Here is an 18922-nt window from a genome sequence, read left to right as displayed (position 1 = left end):
CAAAAACAGATATCAACAATCCTAGAACATGTGGTTATAGAGAAGAGGTTATGCAGAACACAATGCTGCCAACAGCACATCACTAAATATTACAGTTGGCAAGTAATTAAAAATGTTTGGTTATTTTTTTAACAAACCTCATATATTACTACTTCATAATAAAAAAACCCTGAGATATACAGAAATTCTTAGAGAAAATGAAATGAAATAGCTAACATAATTAACATCACGTAATTTAATCTTGAGCAGGTTGTAAAAGCTAAACCTTGGATGCAGAAGAAGATGGCTAAACATTTTGAGATGTCTATTTTTCATAGCAAAATTTTAAAAAACTACATTGTAATCAGTTAATAAATTACATCAACATATATATATATACAGAGAAATTAAATCAAATATTATTATATACAAAGAGAAAATACCTTAAATTGGAGGATGATGTGAAAGGCTTACAGTATTTGAGATTACATAAGAGTGGAGAGGAATTACATAAGAATGGATTGAGGCAATGAAAGAAATTAATCTGTAAAATAAGAAAAAACTGTGATCACTTTCTATCTAACTTTTGTGCTTTTGGTCACAATCAGTTCAGCCATTTCCTGTAAATAAGTAAAAATTTACACAGTTAATATGTAGGCTATTTATAAATACTACAGATGGTCACACGTTATAAACAAATCAGTTTCCAAAGCAACATAGCATATGCGCAGTAGGCATCAATAAATATGATCACACATAGTCAGGTGCAATTTCATTTTGTACCACTCAAGTACTGCAGTATGAGGTGAAATATGGAGGTAATTGATGTTGGATTCTGCTGGTTGCAAGGTTCATGTCATTAATTTTTTGCACGTACAACAGAGTCAGAAAGTGATTATTTGCTTGAAACCCGATTACTTGAAGTAATCAATCCTTAAACCTCACTCAAATTGTAAATATTACATTTGAAATAAAAAAAAGGACTGCAAGGTTTCATTCACAACTCATTGAAGAAAATATAAGAATAATTGTTACATTATAATCATAAACAAAATAATACTTACTTTTATTTCATCTAATATTAGAGATGTTCTGTTATTACCAAGTCCTAACAATTTTTCTGGAGTAGGTGAGTTTAAGAAGTCAGCAGCAGATACCTGAAAAAGAATTCTGAAGTTAATTTTATAGCACATTTTCAGGAAAGGTTTTTAATCACTATAGAAATACTTATTTCACGCCTAAAAAAAATCAATAAATACTTATTTCTTTAGTTATTAAAAATTAATAAAGACATAAGTGATAATTATTAAATTAATACCAAATAAACATGTTCAGTGCCACCAAGAAACAATAAAGCTTATATAAAAGATTACATATGAAACAATTTTTTGCAATTACAGAATTAAATTTTTAATGATCTACACCTAGTGCCATAGGCCCTCAAAATTATTTTTTTTTGACAAGTAGTGCTTATGTAGAAATTTATAACACAATCAATTTTGAAAAAGTTCCTTTTACTAATATTCAATGTAAATTTTTTTTATGTAAAAGTGATGAAGAAAATTTGTTGGCTAAATGTGAAAAGTCTATTGGCTGATCATTATAATGATGAGAAAATTATGAAAATATGCGAGTATTTATATAAATATAAACTTGGGTATATGATGAACAAAATATTTTTCAAATCTGGTAATCTGGCACCACAAAACCTAATTTGGATTAACCATTTGCAGTAAACCGATTCAGATGTTTAATAAGTTTCATTCTAACCTTTATCACTTTCTCTATCAATTCATCATCACTATCATCCTCCCAACTATAATTCAATTAATTTCCGGATTGGGATGTCTATATATTTTATACATTCACTGCTTTTACTGTCTAAAAATTGTTTTAGTTTTAAATCTGACATTTAGCTGTTCTCTCTGATTTTGAAGGACCAGAATACATTGATAATATTGTATAAATTTTAAATAACATGATGCAATTAAAATAATTTATTTAAGAAATCTTATCAGTACACTGATTTCACAATCTCTTCTTGATGAATTACTGAATTAAACTATGCATTCCCCATTTTATATGCATAAATTCATTTTAGTTTCCCAATTTTAAAACTGTTTAGAATCCAGAATGATACAATTACAGCTGATTTTTTCCCAAAATTCATTAAGGTGGTGAGGGGATGTTGTCAAAAAACTAATCCTGATTTTCATCAGAGGCATTTTACAGAAAATTTTATTAAAGCAAAATTGTTACCTATAATATATATTATTATTATCATCTTTTATGACCACATAGGATCACTTTAGTCAGTCTGTTATCCAAGTTTCTTCAATGAGACTGTTTGGGCCTTGCAGTCCTCCCAGTACTTTTTCATAAGTTTTTTCTTTGTGTTTTTTTTAGCGTTGAAAATGTTCGTGTTGAGTTTTTTCTTGAGTGTGAAGCAAGTGTTTTTGTTCTAGATTTTCTTGTTTAATTTTATCTTATCTGTAGTGTCTACTGGTGTAAGGCCTATTTCCTTCAGATTTCTCTGATACATCTGCATCCTGTCTTGGGTGTTTTTCGAGTCTAAGACTGTTCTTGAATCTTGCATCCTCATGAATGATATGTCCAAAGAATCCTAGTCTCCTCTTACATATGGTATCAGTGATAGGTTCTAACTCTGTAGATGACTTTGTTGGGCACAATCCACCACTGCCTGTCTTTCTGGTACTTTTTATTGATGCAGGTTCTTCCAATTCTTCTTTCGATTTTCTGGAGTCTGACTGTCTTTGATTGTTCATTCAGCTAAAAGTGTTTTTACTGCATATGTGGCTTCTGGTTTTATAACTGGGTTGCAGTGTCTTATTTTTGCATTTAATAGCATTTTTTATTGTTAAGTGTACCCATTTAATTTTTGAGCTTTAGCTAGTTTGTTTCTTATTTGGATTGGGGTTTTTTCTTTAAGTTAGTTTGTTGCTATTTTTCCGAGGTATTTAAATTGGGTAATGTTTTGATTTTATTACCGTTTATGATTGATTACTTCTTTTAATTGTGCTGGTTTTTGGGGCATAATTTCCATCTCTTCGAATGGAATTTTGAGGCCAATTTTATCTGCAATGTTTTGAAGTTCTTATATCTGTGATTTAGCTTTGTCGATGTCATTTGCTACCAGTGCCCAAGTCATTGGCAAATCCAAGATAGTTGTTTTGATTTTTTGACCTATTTTTACTTTTGGTGGGCATTTTTTGAGCCATTCCCTCATTACCATTTCTAGAGAGCAGCTGAATAATAGCAGTGAAAGCCCATCGCCTTGGCACAGTCCTGTTTTGATCTCAAATGGTTCTGAGAGCTTGCCTCTGAATTTTACCTTCAACTTAGTGTTTGTGAGGGTCAGTTTTATCATGTTTATTAATCTCTAATATGTAGTCTGAGATGTCTTAGAATTTTTTGTAAGGATACTCTGTGAATGCAGTCATAAGGTTTCTTAAAATCTATAAATGTTATCACCATGTCTGTTTTTTCCTGCTGTAATCCATTATTAACTTGAGACTTATGATCTGGTCTGGACAGCTCCTCCAGGGTATTCTCCTAGTTCTTTCTCGAGTTGTGGACTGATCCTGTTGAGGATGATTCTTGAAATTTTATACGTTGTGTCTAGGAGCGAGATTCCCCTGTAATTGTTAGGGTCTGTTTTGTCCCCATTTTTGAGTAGCAGATGGATCAGGGTATAATCTGATGTTCTGATAGTTCTTCTTTAATCCAGATGTTAACATGCTGTTGATGAAGGGCAATTTTTGCTGATCTTCCTGCATGTTTCCAGATCTCTACAAAAGTCTGATCTTCTCCTGCTGCTTTGTAATTCTTCATCTCACCTAGTGCTTGGTACACTTCTTTTATTATGGGAGGTTTGATGTTTTCTGGTGGTGTTGTTGAAGTTAGGAATTCTGTCAGTTCTTCGCAATTTAGGAGTTTGTTGAAATATTTAGCTAGGATTTCTGCATTATCTATTGTTATAGGCCAGTTTACTGTTTCTGTTCTTTATTAATAGGATTGGGGTACATATCTTTGGAGCTGATTTTTGAAGGTTTTGTAGTAATCTCTCGATTGTGTTGTAGTGAGTTCTTCTTCTATTGACTTCAGTGTATCTCTACAATTCTCTACATCTCTACAATTCTTTTAAATTATAGACCCAAACCTAAAATGCAGAAATCTTTTGAAAACTCTATTTTTCTTACTTTATCCTTTATTGAAAGGAGTGTTAGATTTAGAGAATACTATAGTTAAGCAAATTTGTTAAGCTTAACATATATATGAATATTTTTATATATAGGTTAATATTTTATAAATTAATAATTTTTGAAGTAAAAAAAATTATATATAATATAATGTAATAAAAGCTGTGCAAGGTATTATATGACTTGACAGGCATAGTTGGAAAATGAATGCAGTAATTCATCCAGCTTTTATGTAATAGTTTTTTTTTTTTAGTGCGTTCAACATGTGACACTGACTTTAACATAGTTATGTTATATATATTGAAATTCAATGGTAGCATCCATCTCAAAAAACTAGTACAAAATTGATCCATTACCTAGTTTTAGAATAACAACACGTAAGCTAAATCACCGTTATAAAAAATTAACTACATTCCAGACTTAACTCTAAGTACCAAAACTTTCTTTAATCTTAAGGTTTAAACTTCTTTAAAAATTACAGGATTCTCCAGATATATTTAATAGAAAGAATAGATATTTCTGTACTAAACAAATATTTTAAAAATTCAAAGTTAAATTAGTCAGACTATATACCATGTTATTTGGAGTTCTATTTGAAGTTTCTATGTTAATAATAAGCACAAGATATATTTAACAGTGATTAAGAGCTCGGGCACAAACTGATTTTTTATAGTGACAATCTTTCATTATCTAACATTTTTTCTTTTATTAGTGGTTGGTATAATAAAAAAAACTGAAATTTAATTACAACTGGCTAAGTAGAAATCATTTTAAATATTGAACTCAAATTTTAGTTCATAATGATGACAGACTAATACATAAAAATAAAATACATTTCATTGAATAAATAAATTATATATAGGTTTTTAAATGAATAAATACAATAAAAATTACAGTGTAAAGAAAAGTAGAATTTAATTAAATTTATACTATACCTTTAACTTTATATAAATGAATTATACTAACATTTGAATAATAATTCTGCTGAACTACTGAATTCTGTTTTTCTTCAGGTTTCTCATTATTGTCATTTTCTTCTTGTTGTTCATCTTCACTTTCTTTTTCTTGTTCTTCTTCCTCCTCCTCATCCTCTTCTTCATCTTCATCATCATCATCATCTTCTTCTTCTGGGCCTTCGTCTTCACTATATTTGAAAGCAAAAATATTAACAAAGACACAATTAGGAGGATAGACCATCATGAAAAAAAAACCCATTAAAACTGCAGAATATGATCATCTATTTACAGATATATTATTTTCTTAATCAATGTTTTAAAATACAGAAATAAAATTAGATTGTGCTTTTTGTCCCAATAATCCATTACACAACATAAACAATACTTTTAGTGAAAATTTTGAGTCATAACAAAAAAATTAATTAACCAATCAGGAATGTGTTTGGGATGTAAAGAAAGTTAGCACCATCCCAACAAATTTCCTGCTCTTCTGAGTGGGAAATCAAGAGTTTGAGAACAGTCATACTGTAACTAACAGTTCTACAATACTTTCTTCTGGTTGGATTTGATTAACTGCAACACATTTTGACTTGCTAACTACGGTATGTAACAAACTTCAGGTAGTCATTATTCAAAACAAGGGAGCTGTTGCCTATGAACTTGAATCTAAGAGGCAAAACAACATAACTGAATTCTTTCAGAGTATCAAATGAATCAATCAAACTGCTGACATAAAATTTTAGTATTTAAACTAGAAATAGTTTTATTGCATAAATCTACAGCTTACATAAATGAATCTGTCACAAGTAATTTGTTTTTCATTTTATGTTCTCTTTATGTAGATACCAGAAAAAATAAAATTATATCATAAAGGAAATTTACCAATAAATCACGTTTTATAATTCATAAATTAAAAAATTATTTTAAAATATCTTGTTATAAGAGTATTGAAATTATTGAAGCAGACCCTCAAATATAATTAGGAAAAATTGTTGATAAAAACAGTTTGCAGCAAAACCATGTAAACAAGAAAACAAAAATAAGCAACTTCATTACACTTATTCTTCTGAAACAAATCTTAATCTAATTATAATAGACATAAGAGAAAAATTAAGAGCAAAAAGTGATACAACTAAAAAATAAAAATCTGATGTGGTCAGAAATGACTTCCTCATATGCATACAAATTTTTTTAAATTGAAAAGTAAATAAAATTTTATATCATAAATAACTTGATATTTTTTCATATATTTTTTTATTGTTATTGTTAAATTATTATTATCATATTTTTTTTACAGAAGTTAATAATTATTAATAAATCAATATATTTAAATTAAAAAAAGGAGATGAAGTCTGATTCTGATATGCCTTCCCCTTGTAAGATCCAAATATTTCTTTAATTAAAATTTCATTTTGCTATAACCCTGGGAAGTGTGAAAAATTACAAATCTACTTTTAAACTACTGACTTAATGTCATCTAGTTTTATATGTATATATAAAATGTAAGAAAAGTATGAAAGTGGTTTCAAAATATAAAACTGAGTGTTAGTAAGATAGAAACAAATTCAGATAGGAATAACTATTAAAAATAATATAATATATTAACAAATTAATTTTTGATTGCCATCCGATTCATTTTTTTTTAAATAGCAAGGAGGTTAGATAACATGATTATAATTATATAACTGTAGATATTAATGTTATAATAATCATGATGGATCATAGTTTCATACAAAGCATCCTCTATAACTGAATATCTATCTGTATAAAAGTCAATAGATTTCATACTGTCAAGGCCATCCTTAGAAATTGAGGTGTCCCCCCACTGCCAAATTCACCAAGTAGTGTAAATATTGAAATTTGAGTGCTAAAGGTAATGAAATAGAAAACAGATATACTTTTCATAATAACCTGAATGTTTTATTAAAACAGATTGTAAGACATATATTTATAAAAGATCTCTATTACTGTATGTATATGATCCAAATGTTATATTTAGGTTACCTGTATGTCTAAATATTATTTTACTTAACATTTTTAAATGATAAGATTTGTATCGCATGAAGCTAGTTCAAAGTAGTCTGCAGCCACTAAAACTATTAAGCAAAATTTATGAAAATAGTTGTAGACAAAAAGGAATTCTAATGCAGCATTGTTATTAGCCCAGTGTAGGTACAATCATTCTCATAGATGGAATAATTTTCGCTGTTTGTTTCTAAGACATATTGTATTATAAGAGTTAAATTTTCATTTGGTTTTTGAAACAAGCTCATTCAACCACTGCAAACATTCTTGAAATTTTTACACTACCCATTTTGTAACTACTATAAGTATGCGGAATATGAGATAGTCTCAACTTTACAATTTATTTTGAAAAAATAACATCATTTAGATCAAGTCCTTCATTTCTCATTAAATAGGGATTCTGCGTATTTTTGATTTGGTGAATAGGTCAATGATCTTTTCTATGCTGACACCCTTTGTGTCTTCATTTTCAAGAGATTATCGTGATTAACCTTTCTTGTCATTGTTGAACGTAAGTAAACTATTATCACTTTTAACTTACTGAAGCTTCATTCCCAACATGCCACCGTAACCGATATGATTAGAAGGATACAAAGAGAAATCCACAGATCAGTGAAGATATCTGCTTGTATTTTGATTTCTCACTTGTTATTACATTTACATGCAATTTCATTAAACAAGTCCTGCCTGTTTATATGTCTGATACACCTTTTACAGTAAGATGTTCCTGTAAATTTTTACAACGTTCTCAAAGTACTTCTTTTTCTGGTAAATGCATCAGGTCAAACAAATATTTCCATTTTGATTCACGGTTTAAAAATTAAAAAAAATTTTTATGGATGGATTTTGGATAGCCTATCTTTCAAAGACATTGTGTCAACAAGAGGAATGAATAAATCTTCAGGGCTCGGACTGTACTTATCCTTAGTTTTATAAGAGAACAGTCTTGACTTTGTTCTGGATTTTTTTTGTTGAAAAACTACTTCAATGCCAATTTCAGCAGCTATCTCTTTGGCTTTCGAGATTGAATCCTTCAAAATCCACTATCCCTGAATTTCTCAATGAAATCAACATGTTTTTGTAGTTGGTTAGACGCCAAAGAAATATCTGCAGACTGACTTCGAAGAATTTTGTTGACAAGATTAATCTCAAAGAGTATACCACACCAAGAATGAGAAATCTTCTATATGCAACTGCAGTGACTTTGCTTTTGATGAGATGGTTGAATCAGTCGTGGTTTCTCTCAGTTGATCAAATGCTTTTAGAACACTACCATACTGGTATTGGATAGCGTATACACAATTTATCTTTACTTCCCACATTGTATCACTAACTTTTTTGACTATTAAAGACTGAACATGATGGAATAACATCACCATCATTTTGATGATGCAGCAAAAATTATATATATTCATTGTAACACACCAAACAACAGGGTTAATTTCACCGAAGTTTTTACTCTGACACAGACAGCTAAATTCAGATTGTAACTGCAAGGCAGGTGGTCTGCTAAAATCTGAGCTTGAATGCCTTTTTGAATTCTAGCCATGTTTGCTGTATTGTTGTAGCCTAGGTCTCAATAGTTTTTTAGGTTTAACCTGCAGAATTCTATTTCTTGATTAAAAAAGTTTGAGATAGCTTCATCTGTCGACTCTTTGGCTAAGATATAGCCAAAAAAACTTTCTTTGATGATCACTTCATCTTCTCATCTTCACCGGTACTGTTTTCCTCTTTTCATGGATGTAGCGGATGGTAAGACAGGTTTGGTCCTTATGACTTATGTCTGGAGTGCAATCCATGACAATTGAAAAGTACTCTGCAACTTTTATCTTGAGAAAAATAGCATCCTTGACTTGCCAGAAGATTGATTAATTTAATTTTGAATATTTACCCTTAATATTTGTAAATGATGCTTCTTAGCTTCTATTTGTTGCAAGAGCTGCATCATCACAGTATCAAATTGTCCAAACAACTGGATAAGGCCGAAGAAGTTGCCATTAATTTTTGTGAAATGTTTTGATGAGTTCCCTCAGAATGCAATGTTTTTTCAACCAAGAACATGATAATTGCTATAATTCTTTTCAGTATATTTCTCCAACTATCAGTCTTAATGATAATTTGAACAATCATCTTTTGATTGATAGCTTGATCCTGTTTGAGCCTTTCAATCCATATTTGAGAAGAAATAAAATGCCTTAGTAATGCTTCATGTGTAGAAGCCCATTTGACAAACTTTTTCTAGCTGTTGAACCCCCTTCTTTTTTTTTTATAAATTTGATTTGGAATTACAATCAAACAAGCAACAAGGCAAACAAAAAGCTGCATTAGTAGACTAAGAAAACATGAGCCATCTTCTTTTGATACTTTCACCATTTTGTGTCAGTCTATATTGATATTCATTTTTAAAATGGCATTTTTCTACTCCAGGCTGAGGATATTCATCATCATGTTTTGAAAACTGTCAAGGCTCCATCAAGAGAATCTCATCTCTTTCTCTTACAATTAGGCATTCTGGCCAAGCTGATAGAACATTAGACAAAAGATTCATTGGATCAAGTAGGACATCTGTAAAACTATCATCTAGGCCTAATTCTACCCTAGTTTTACTCAAATCAGTGAGACTTCGGATAAGTTTCTTGAAAATCTTGTTCATCTGATTTTTCTTGGCCGCAAGTGGGACAAGAAGTTGAAGTTAAACCAGGAAAGACAATACTACTGCCAGCTGCTTCTTCAGGCACTTCAGAAGAAGTAGCTGATTTGAAAAGGTTTATTAATTTTGTAACTTTGCACAGAAGTGCTTCATGAACAGTATCATTGTCAATGATTTTTCTTTTCACAGTTCCATAAAACTATATAAAACAAAATAAAAAATACTATTCACAAAAAAAACACAAATAAGTTAATTACTATAACAATAGTAAAATTAAGTAAAAGAAAGACATTGTAAGTAATTTGTTAACCACTTACCAATAGATAGAACACAATGACCCTTAAGTAAACAATGCAATACATACAGTATGTGTTTGTATAGGATAGAATTGTTGACTGAAGAATATTAGAATTAAATCTATGTGAAAATAGTTTGTGGATATAATTATTCCCAGAGTATTAGGATGAAACATAATCGAAGAAAAACTGAAAGTGAGAAATGAGAATTGTAAATATATAGTCAACGGTGAATATAAATATTGTATGAATTATCTGTTTGAACACTATCCTCTGAAAGAAATTTTATTAAGATATTTACCTATTATTCACATTTAAATTGGAGAACAAACACATTTTTTAAGTCTATATGCATGTGTAGTGTTGTTTTTTAAAAATTTAAGTGATACCTATTGGTTTTGACACCTCAAGAGAGGGGACACCTACTGACACCCAGATCAGCTTGACCTCCCCCCTCTCCAGGGACGGCACTGCATACTGTAGCCTTTATTAGATGGTCATTTTACAGGCATTGCTAATCATGAAATGCTTGTCAATCAGATTCTACCAACCATCTATGAAAGTACTGGACAATAATTTAACAACTTATGGTTTTTGCATAAATAATAATACAGGGTGGGCCATATTTATATTCTAAATACTGCAAGCAATAACGTCATGCATGTTTTTCATTTAGCTTAACAGGAGTGTAAGGATGGGACTTACTGATACATGTTTCTTTCATTGTGGCAGGGAATCATCATGATGTGGACTGCCATTGAAATTTTGTATGTCATGGAGGTGTTCTTCAGTAGTGGAAACTCCATCATCACATCACAATGGCATTTCAAACATTTTAAGAAACGTGTAGCACCATCCCAAAAGATCATACTGCATGCTGTTCACAACTTTCATGAGGCTGCAAATGCCAACAAAAAGTTTGGTTCTTTGTAGCAAAGTCCAAAGAAGTCAACTCAGCAATTGTGTCGTCAAGTACATATTCCACGTACCAATGTGCGGCGAATCCTTAAAAAGGACTTACAACTGTAACCATATAAGATACAGGTGGTACATAAATTGTTTGATCAAGATAAGGTTCAAAAACCACATTCTGTGATTGTCTAATCGGCAAAGGTGATGACTTCGTGCAACACCTTATCATGTCCGATGAAGCCCATTTCCACCTCAGTGGTTATGTCAATAAACAAAACTATTGATTCTGGTCTAGACCAAATCTTCAACTGTTGCATGAAACACCATTGCACAGTGCTAAGGTGTGGTGTGCACCGAGTCATGCCTGTGTTATAGGTCACTATTTTTTGAGAACGAACATAATGACACTGTCATAGTTACTGCTGAGCAGTACAACACAATGTTATGAACATTTTTCATTCCTGAAATGAGACAGCTTGGCCTAAAGGACATGTGGATGCAGCAGGATGGTGCCACCAGTCATATTGCAGTAGTGTCAATGACAACCCTTCCACGAACGCAACATCTCCAGATTTGGTGATATCCAATGGCTATCCGGATCCTCCAATCCAACTCCACCAGACTATTTCCTGTGGGTTTATCTAAAGGAGAAGGTGTACATCACAAAGCCCACTACCATCAATGAACTGAAGGACAGCTTCCAGATGGCTGAGGTAGCAGCTATACCTGCCAAAACCCTGCACCAAACTGTGCTGAACATGATTGTTAGGGCCAAAGAATGTTCTTGTCAAGGTGAAGCCCAACTAAGGGATGTAATCTTCAAACACTGAACACAGCGCAAAACTCCTGTCCTTTGGCAATGTGTTCCACATAATCGGTAATAAATTTTCTGTTCAACATGCTCCACAAACACATTTTAAATGTGTCCTATCAATACGGCTCACTCTGTACATACCCAGATTGAGGGTTACATCATAGTGAAATACAGCTGGCTGTTCTCTAGACCAATCTTCAATGGATTATTTACATTTGCAGTACCAGAGATTTAATGTTTACCAAACCTGATACAATCAATGACCTGAGAAAGGTTTTAGAATGGACTAATTGGTGAAGCTACTTGCATACCAACTAATATTATAAAAGATCAAACAGATGTGACAGAAATCTGTGGGCTGAAAAAGTACAGAAAGGAAGTACTTTGAACATTCATTGTAAAGAAGTGAGCTTCCAAAATTTACTTTTACATTATAAAGAGACAAAAAAATCACAATCTTTTAAAACTTGATATTAACTACTTCCTAAAACTGTTTCAATAAAAAAATAAAGCTGATCAACAGCAGTGCCATTTAATATTATAATAATGGTGTAAAGTATGTGTAATTCTCCAAATTTTTGTTATGATATTGAATAACCTAAAACAATGAGTTGTTTTAAAACAGTAACTGTCATGAGTACAAGTGTATAACTACAACTCTTGTTAGTGTTGTTACTAAATGAAATATGAAGGTGAAACACAACAGAACAATTCCTACATGTTTTCCCCGGATTCATTTCTTAAATTTTTTTCTTTGAAATAGCAAATTTGGTAGTTAAATATGTCAAAAGCAAGAGTAGACCCTATGAAATGGGTTTCATCCAAAATTTTACATGAAAATCATATATTACATCAAAGCATCTTACTATTTAAAAATTTTAATTTAGATTTATGATAGTAAGCAAAATTCCATACTCTCTCTAGTATATTTGGAACTATACACATCTCCATCAATCTGTATTACCCAGTCACTTTCAGTTTTGTAATAAGAAGCCACTTCCAAATCTTTTCAGCATAACTTTAATAACTTTCATTTTACTCGGTAGTGTCAATTAATTTGATAAAATCTCCACAGTTATATCTGTTATGTCTGAGGGTAATCATTTAACATAAAGGGTATGAATTTAATAATATGAGGGCAGTTCGGAAAGAAACCTTCATTCAGCTGTAAATAAAAAACCTACAGATAGAAATATTTTATTACATGCAACTTAAAACTACAGTTTTTAACTATTTTTCAACTTAGATACCATTTAAATAGAAGCATTTATCCTACTGTATCACTAATTTGCAAATAATTTCTTCATAGCCACCTGGTTACCTAGCCAATCTTTCATGGCATTTTGAAGTTTGTTGTTGTCATCGACGTGCTGTGACGCAAGACATTTCTTCAAGTAAGTAGAGATGAAAATCACTTGTCGCCAATTCTGGGCTAAGCAGATGATAAAAAATGTCCCATTGGAATTGATTCAGAAGTTCTTTGAGCACTCTGAGTATGAGTGTTGTCATGCAAAAAGGACAGCATACTGTGACGTTTGTTCTCAATGGCTTGCCTAAGTTTCTTCAAAGTTTCACAGTAGACTACTGAAGTAGCTGTTTGGGTCACAGCACTTCAATGACGAACTTCTAAATGCCATGAAAGATTGGCTAGGTACACAACAGGTGGCTGAATTTTATGAAGGTATTTGTAAATTAATGCAACACTATGACAAATGCTTGAATTTAAATGGCGACTATGCTGAAAAATAGTTAAAAGCTGTAGTTTTAAGTTATACACAATAAAATATTTTTATCTATGCAGGTCTTTTATTTATAGTCAAATGGAGGTTACTTTCTGAACCACCTTCAGATTTTTCCAAGGTTCATGGTATTTTCTACAAGACAGATGAGCAAACATGATGTCTATAGAACACTTCACTAAGCATTCTCTAAAAATATTGAAAAGAATCTATTCAATTAAGTATTTCAGAATTATAGGATGTGTTTAAACTGATATCTCAAGAAAAAATATCACAAATAAAATAATAAATCAACAAAATGTACCTTATGCTAATAGCTGCACTACCAGAGTTTGACATAATTTTATTTTTAATTTCTTTTATTCCATCTTCACCAAACTGGTTACCATCTAGAACAACTGTAGTTAAATTTCTTTTTGTAGCCAAAACTTCAGCAATAGCTAATCCACCAGTTCGGCTAATTTCATTACAGGCTAAATGTACCTCCTAAGGAAAAAATAAACAAAATTTCTTTTAATTTTAAATAAAAGAATAATTTAATAAACTCTTTCTAAAATAGGGTGGGTTTATTTTTATTTTCAAATAGGGGGCCCACAGGTGCCTGTTTGAAAATAAAAATAAACTGTTTGTAATAGTAATAATGATTTCATTAACATGTTCATTGCTTCTTGGCCCGATTGGTCTCACTGGCTTGCATGATAGGATGCCGTCAGGACTGTTCAGTCTCATGATGACTAACTTAATTCTGGTGCCTGTCTGCAAACAAGCATGTGGCCTTGGTTCATTTCTATACTGTGGCAGTGTTCAATGATGTATATCCATTACTACTGTGCGGTTGGTTTTTGTAAAATGTGTTCAATGTTACTAATTCTTGCATTGTTGTTGTCTCGCTTCATCTTAAGATATTTGTGTTTAGTTTTTATTTTATTGTTCTAATTAGTTATTAACAATAATTTAAAAAAAAAAATCTGATGTGGGCACCAAGTAACTTCCTTATACGCCTATTAAATTACATATACACAATTTTTTTTATATTTAAATTTAAAAAAAAGGGAGATAAGTCTGATTCGAACCGATGTGCCTTCTCCTTCTAAGATCCAAACATTTCTTTAATTAAAATTTTATTTGGCTATAACACTGGAGCCAATGGAAATAAGGACCATTTACGATATATTGTTGAAAGGCTCTCAATAAGTGTTTATTACTACAGTTAAGAGAAAGTCCAAAATCCAAATTTTTTGGATTTTGGGCTTTTTTGGACACTTTTGGTTCAATCGATTGCAATCAAAAAGCGAAGTGCAGAGCTTGATGTTACAACAGTCCTAAATCCAACATTTCAACATCTTACAGGTAATAGTTTTTGAGTTATACGAGATACATATGTACGTATATATGTATATACATACAAACGTACATGCAGCTGTCAGGTCAAAATAGTCAAAATGGATTCAGAGATTGTCAAAAATGGATATTTCCATTCAAATCTGAAATTTTTCATGATCATAATATTTCCTTTACTTTATACAAGGAAGTAAAAATGAGTGAAATACTGGGATCTTCGTGTGAAAAACAACGATGTATTTCACAAAAGAGTAATTAAGTGAACAATGATTCAGAAACTGAAGATTATCTTTAGAAAGACAGTGGTTCTGAATATGAATTCAGTGATTCTGAGACTTCCTCTGAAAGTAATCTTTTTGATGCAGAACAAACATTCATGTGTTGTAGAAATAAATGATGGGATGGAAATACATTTATTGCCCTCAAACCAACCTGAACAAAACAATCAACCACCTGAAGAAAACAATCAAGCTAACAATCCTATCCGTGCTGAATAATCTTCAGTGTGGTCGTCTACTGGAACAATGAAAATTGGTATAAATTTTGACGAAGGTCAGGAATTACTTGCTCAACTTCCAGGTGACAATCCAATTCTTTAATTTTTTAGAGTATATTGTTATTGAAATAAACAATTGTGCAGCAAATCTTTTTTTATTGCCTGATATAAAAGAACATTCACAGATTACAAAATGGCATGATTTAGACGTAAATGAATTTCAAAATTTTCTTGGCCTTTTGTTACACACTGGAATCATTCCACTAAGTCATATTACTGATTGCTGGAAGAGTGATAGATTGTTCAATATTCCAATTTTTAGAGAACAAATGTCAAGGAATAGATTTCTATTGATTATGCGATATTTACATTTTAATTTGAATGACGATACTGATAACTGTCTGTCAAAAATAATTCCTGTAATTAATTTTTTAATGCCAAGATTAATTCAATTTATTCTCTGGCAAGGGAATTTATTCTCTCTCTTGATGAAAGCATGATTCTACAGCAGGAAAGGTTAGTATTTAGACAATATATTAAAAACAAAAGGCACAAGTAAGGTATTAAATTATATATGTTTCTTCTACAGTTTATGGTGTATGCTGGTGCAAACAATTATACTGGAGGGCCAGGACATACATAAAATTTGTACTTTCTTTACTACAATGACGATTACAAAAGGGACAAGCCATATTTATAGATAACTTTTACACCAGTTTTGCATTATCAAAATAATTACTAGAAGAGAAGACGTACTGCACAGGAATACTAAATAAAAAACAAATTGGTAATCCTAGATTTAGTAAAAAAATATTAAAAAAGGATGAAAATGCATCTTTATTCAAAGACCAAATATATATTGTAAATGGAAGGATAAAAGAAAAGTTTTATATATTACAGATGAATTTGAAAATGAAATGCAATTGACGACAAACAGGCCAAAAAAACAACCCGAAAGCAATTACAGAATACAATAAACATATGTCAGGAATTGATAGGCAAGATCAAATGATAGCTTACTATCTGATGGAATGTAAGATACTTCGGTGGTACAAGAAAATAGTAATTCATGTTTTACAACTTATAATTGTAAATTCCCATAAATTATACAACCGCTATAACAGCCAACAAAATGATTTTTGACTTTCTGTAATTACTGCTTTGTTACCATTAAAAGAAATACCAAGGAGACTGATAATTAAAACTTGTAGACTAAAGAAATTCTAGGAATTAGTTAATGACAAAGGAGAAGGACAAAGATTAGCTTGTAAAAGATGCAGATTGTGCTACAAGAAGGGAAAGGAGAAAAAATCCTATATTTTTGTGAAAAGTGTGATGATATATCAGGACTTTGTTTTGATGAATACCACATAAATATTTTGAATTAATTTTGTATGTGTTTTTATTTTTTGTATTAGCATTTTCGTATTCCTTATTTCTTATAGCGTAAGTGTATTTATTGCTATATTTTATTTTAAAATACTATTTATAAAAAAATCCAAACCAGAAAACATAAATCCCCCAACAGCCCAAGAAGTTGAGACAGCATCAAGGAGCTGAAAAACTATAAATGAAACGGGGAAGACAAGGTTTTCGCAGAAATTTGGAAATAAACTCAGACCTCTATAAAAAAATTTGGGAGACAAAAATCTTCCTGACCATCGGACAATGGCTATAATTCATCCACTACACAAGAAAGTGGACAAGAGCAATCCAGATAACTACACAGGCATATCCCTACTGGACTGCACACACAAAAGTTTATCCAGAATCTTGTACAACAGAATCAAGAAACAACTGGAACATTAATTAGGTGAGTATCAAGGAGGCTTCAGGCCCTGGAGAAGCTGTTCAGAACAAATTATCACCTTAAAATTGATCATGGCATACTAAAAAAAACAAAACAAATCTCTATCTGTAACCTTTGTGGACTTTAAAAAAGCGTATAACTGTGTCCATAGACCCCCAATGTTAAATATACTAACAAACTTTGGAGTTCACCCAAAACTGGTCAAGATGATAGAGCTCACATTAACAAACACAATATCCAAAGTCAAGTTTAGAGGGGAATTCTCTTAACCATTTAACATAAAAACTGCGACTGAGACAAGGAGATGTCCTTTCAACACTGCTGTTCAACTGTGTCTTGGAATATATAATGAGAAAATGGTACAAAGTCAACTCGAAGAATATAAAAATTGGATAACATAGAGAAAACATAAATTTAAATTGCCTATGATTAGCAGATGATCTGGCCCTTCTGGCAAACAATATACAAGAAACTAAACAACAAATAAAATCATCACTACAAGAGATAGCACAACGAATCGGTCTCAAAATATCTTTTGAAAAGACAGAAACAATGTTAACAGACTCCCCACTTGCAAATAAAACTTCAGTAAATAGCCAAAGAATAAAATTGTAGATAAATTCAGATAATCTCAACGAAAAACCAGAATGGCATAACAGAATAAACAAACTGACTAGGGTGTTATCATCTTACTAAGAACACCTACAATAAAAAAGTCTCTCAATAGCAACAAAATTAAAACACTATAAAACAGTCACACAACCAGAAATTACATATGCGAGTGAGACCATCTTCAAAACAATCAATACTGCAGCAATAGTCAAGATCCTCAAGATAGAAAGATTAGTCAGAACACAAAAAATATTTAAAAAATGGACACTGGAGGCTCGCTTCAAATGAAACAGTCTACAAAGAAATAAAACCAAAATAAAATGGATTACAGAAATCAAAGAAGAGATGAAGGAACTCGAAATTACAGTGGAAGATTTGAAGAACAAAACAGACAAAATTAAGAAACTCAGACAAACTAGACTACAAACGAAAATCAACAGACAAACAATAGGAAGGGTAATTTCAGACCAAGAAAGAAAGTTAAGATCCGAAAGAATGAAGTACTGGGCTAACAGGAAAGTGGAAAACCCCTCCTATAAAAACTGTCTAAATTTTATTTTAAAATTACTGATGCTTTTCTGATAATTTTGAGATAGAAAGTAGTTTTATATAATGTGGTTTATTATTCCAGTTACATATTCAAAACAAGATTTTACTTATATTATTATAATTTATTTTTTATTAAATTACTTTTCATATTACATTAAAACAATTGTTTCTAATGTAACAATATAATGATAATTTTTTGAAATAAATATTAACAAAAAATTTAAAAAAAAATAATGTGACCGTTCGATCCCACTGGCCCCAATGATCGTAATTTCATCTCGGGTGTCAGTCAAACCGATAGGTCTCAAGTTAGTTTTTTATTACTTTTACCAAAGAATAAGTGAAACGAACAGTTACCGATTTAAGGACCGTGGGAGGAAATTATTATTCTGGCATAGGGGACCCAAATAAAAAAAGTGGGAGAAATGAATGTGTTAATATAAAATTTAAAGAAAGCGACTGTAGAGTTTCTTTACAAAGAAACTTTTTCACTGCATTAAACATTTTTATTTATCCTGTAGCT

At 31.1% G+C, this 18922-nt stretch overlaps 1 protein-coding gene across 3 annotated transcripts in view; it reads right to left on the bottom strand.

The window, feature by feature from the left end:
• The window catches only part of LOC142322102 (ran GTPase-activating protein 1-like), a 64725-nt gene that overhangs the window by 16833 nt on the left and 28970 nt on the right, over positions 1 to 18922 (bottom strand). For all 3 annotated transcript variants that reach the window (XM_075360786.1, XM_075360787.1, XM_075360788.1), the window contains 3 exons: positions 13896 to 14077; positions 5166 to 5343; positions 1044 to 1136 (listed from right to left, as the gene is read on the bottom strand). In XM_075360786.1, coding sequence (XP_075216901.1) covers positions 1044 to 1136; positions 5166 to 5343; positions 13896 to 14077 — 453 coding nt within the window. The remainder of the gene's footprint in view (positions 1 to 1043; positions 1137 to 5165; positions 5344 to 13895; positions 14078 to 18922) is intronic.

The sequence above is a fragment of the Lycorma delicatula genome, chromosome 3 (assembly GCF_047948215.1).
Source record: "Lycorma delicatula isolate Av1 chromosome 3, ASM4794821v1, whole genome shotgun sequence".
NCBI classification, from domain to species: domain Eukaryota; kingdom Metazoa; phylum Arthropoda; class Insecta; order Hemiptera; family Fulgoridae; genus Lycorma; species Lycorma delicatula.
Note: the sequence above shows the minus strand (reverse complement) of the source record. Positions and strands in the feature narration are given on the sequence as shown.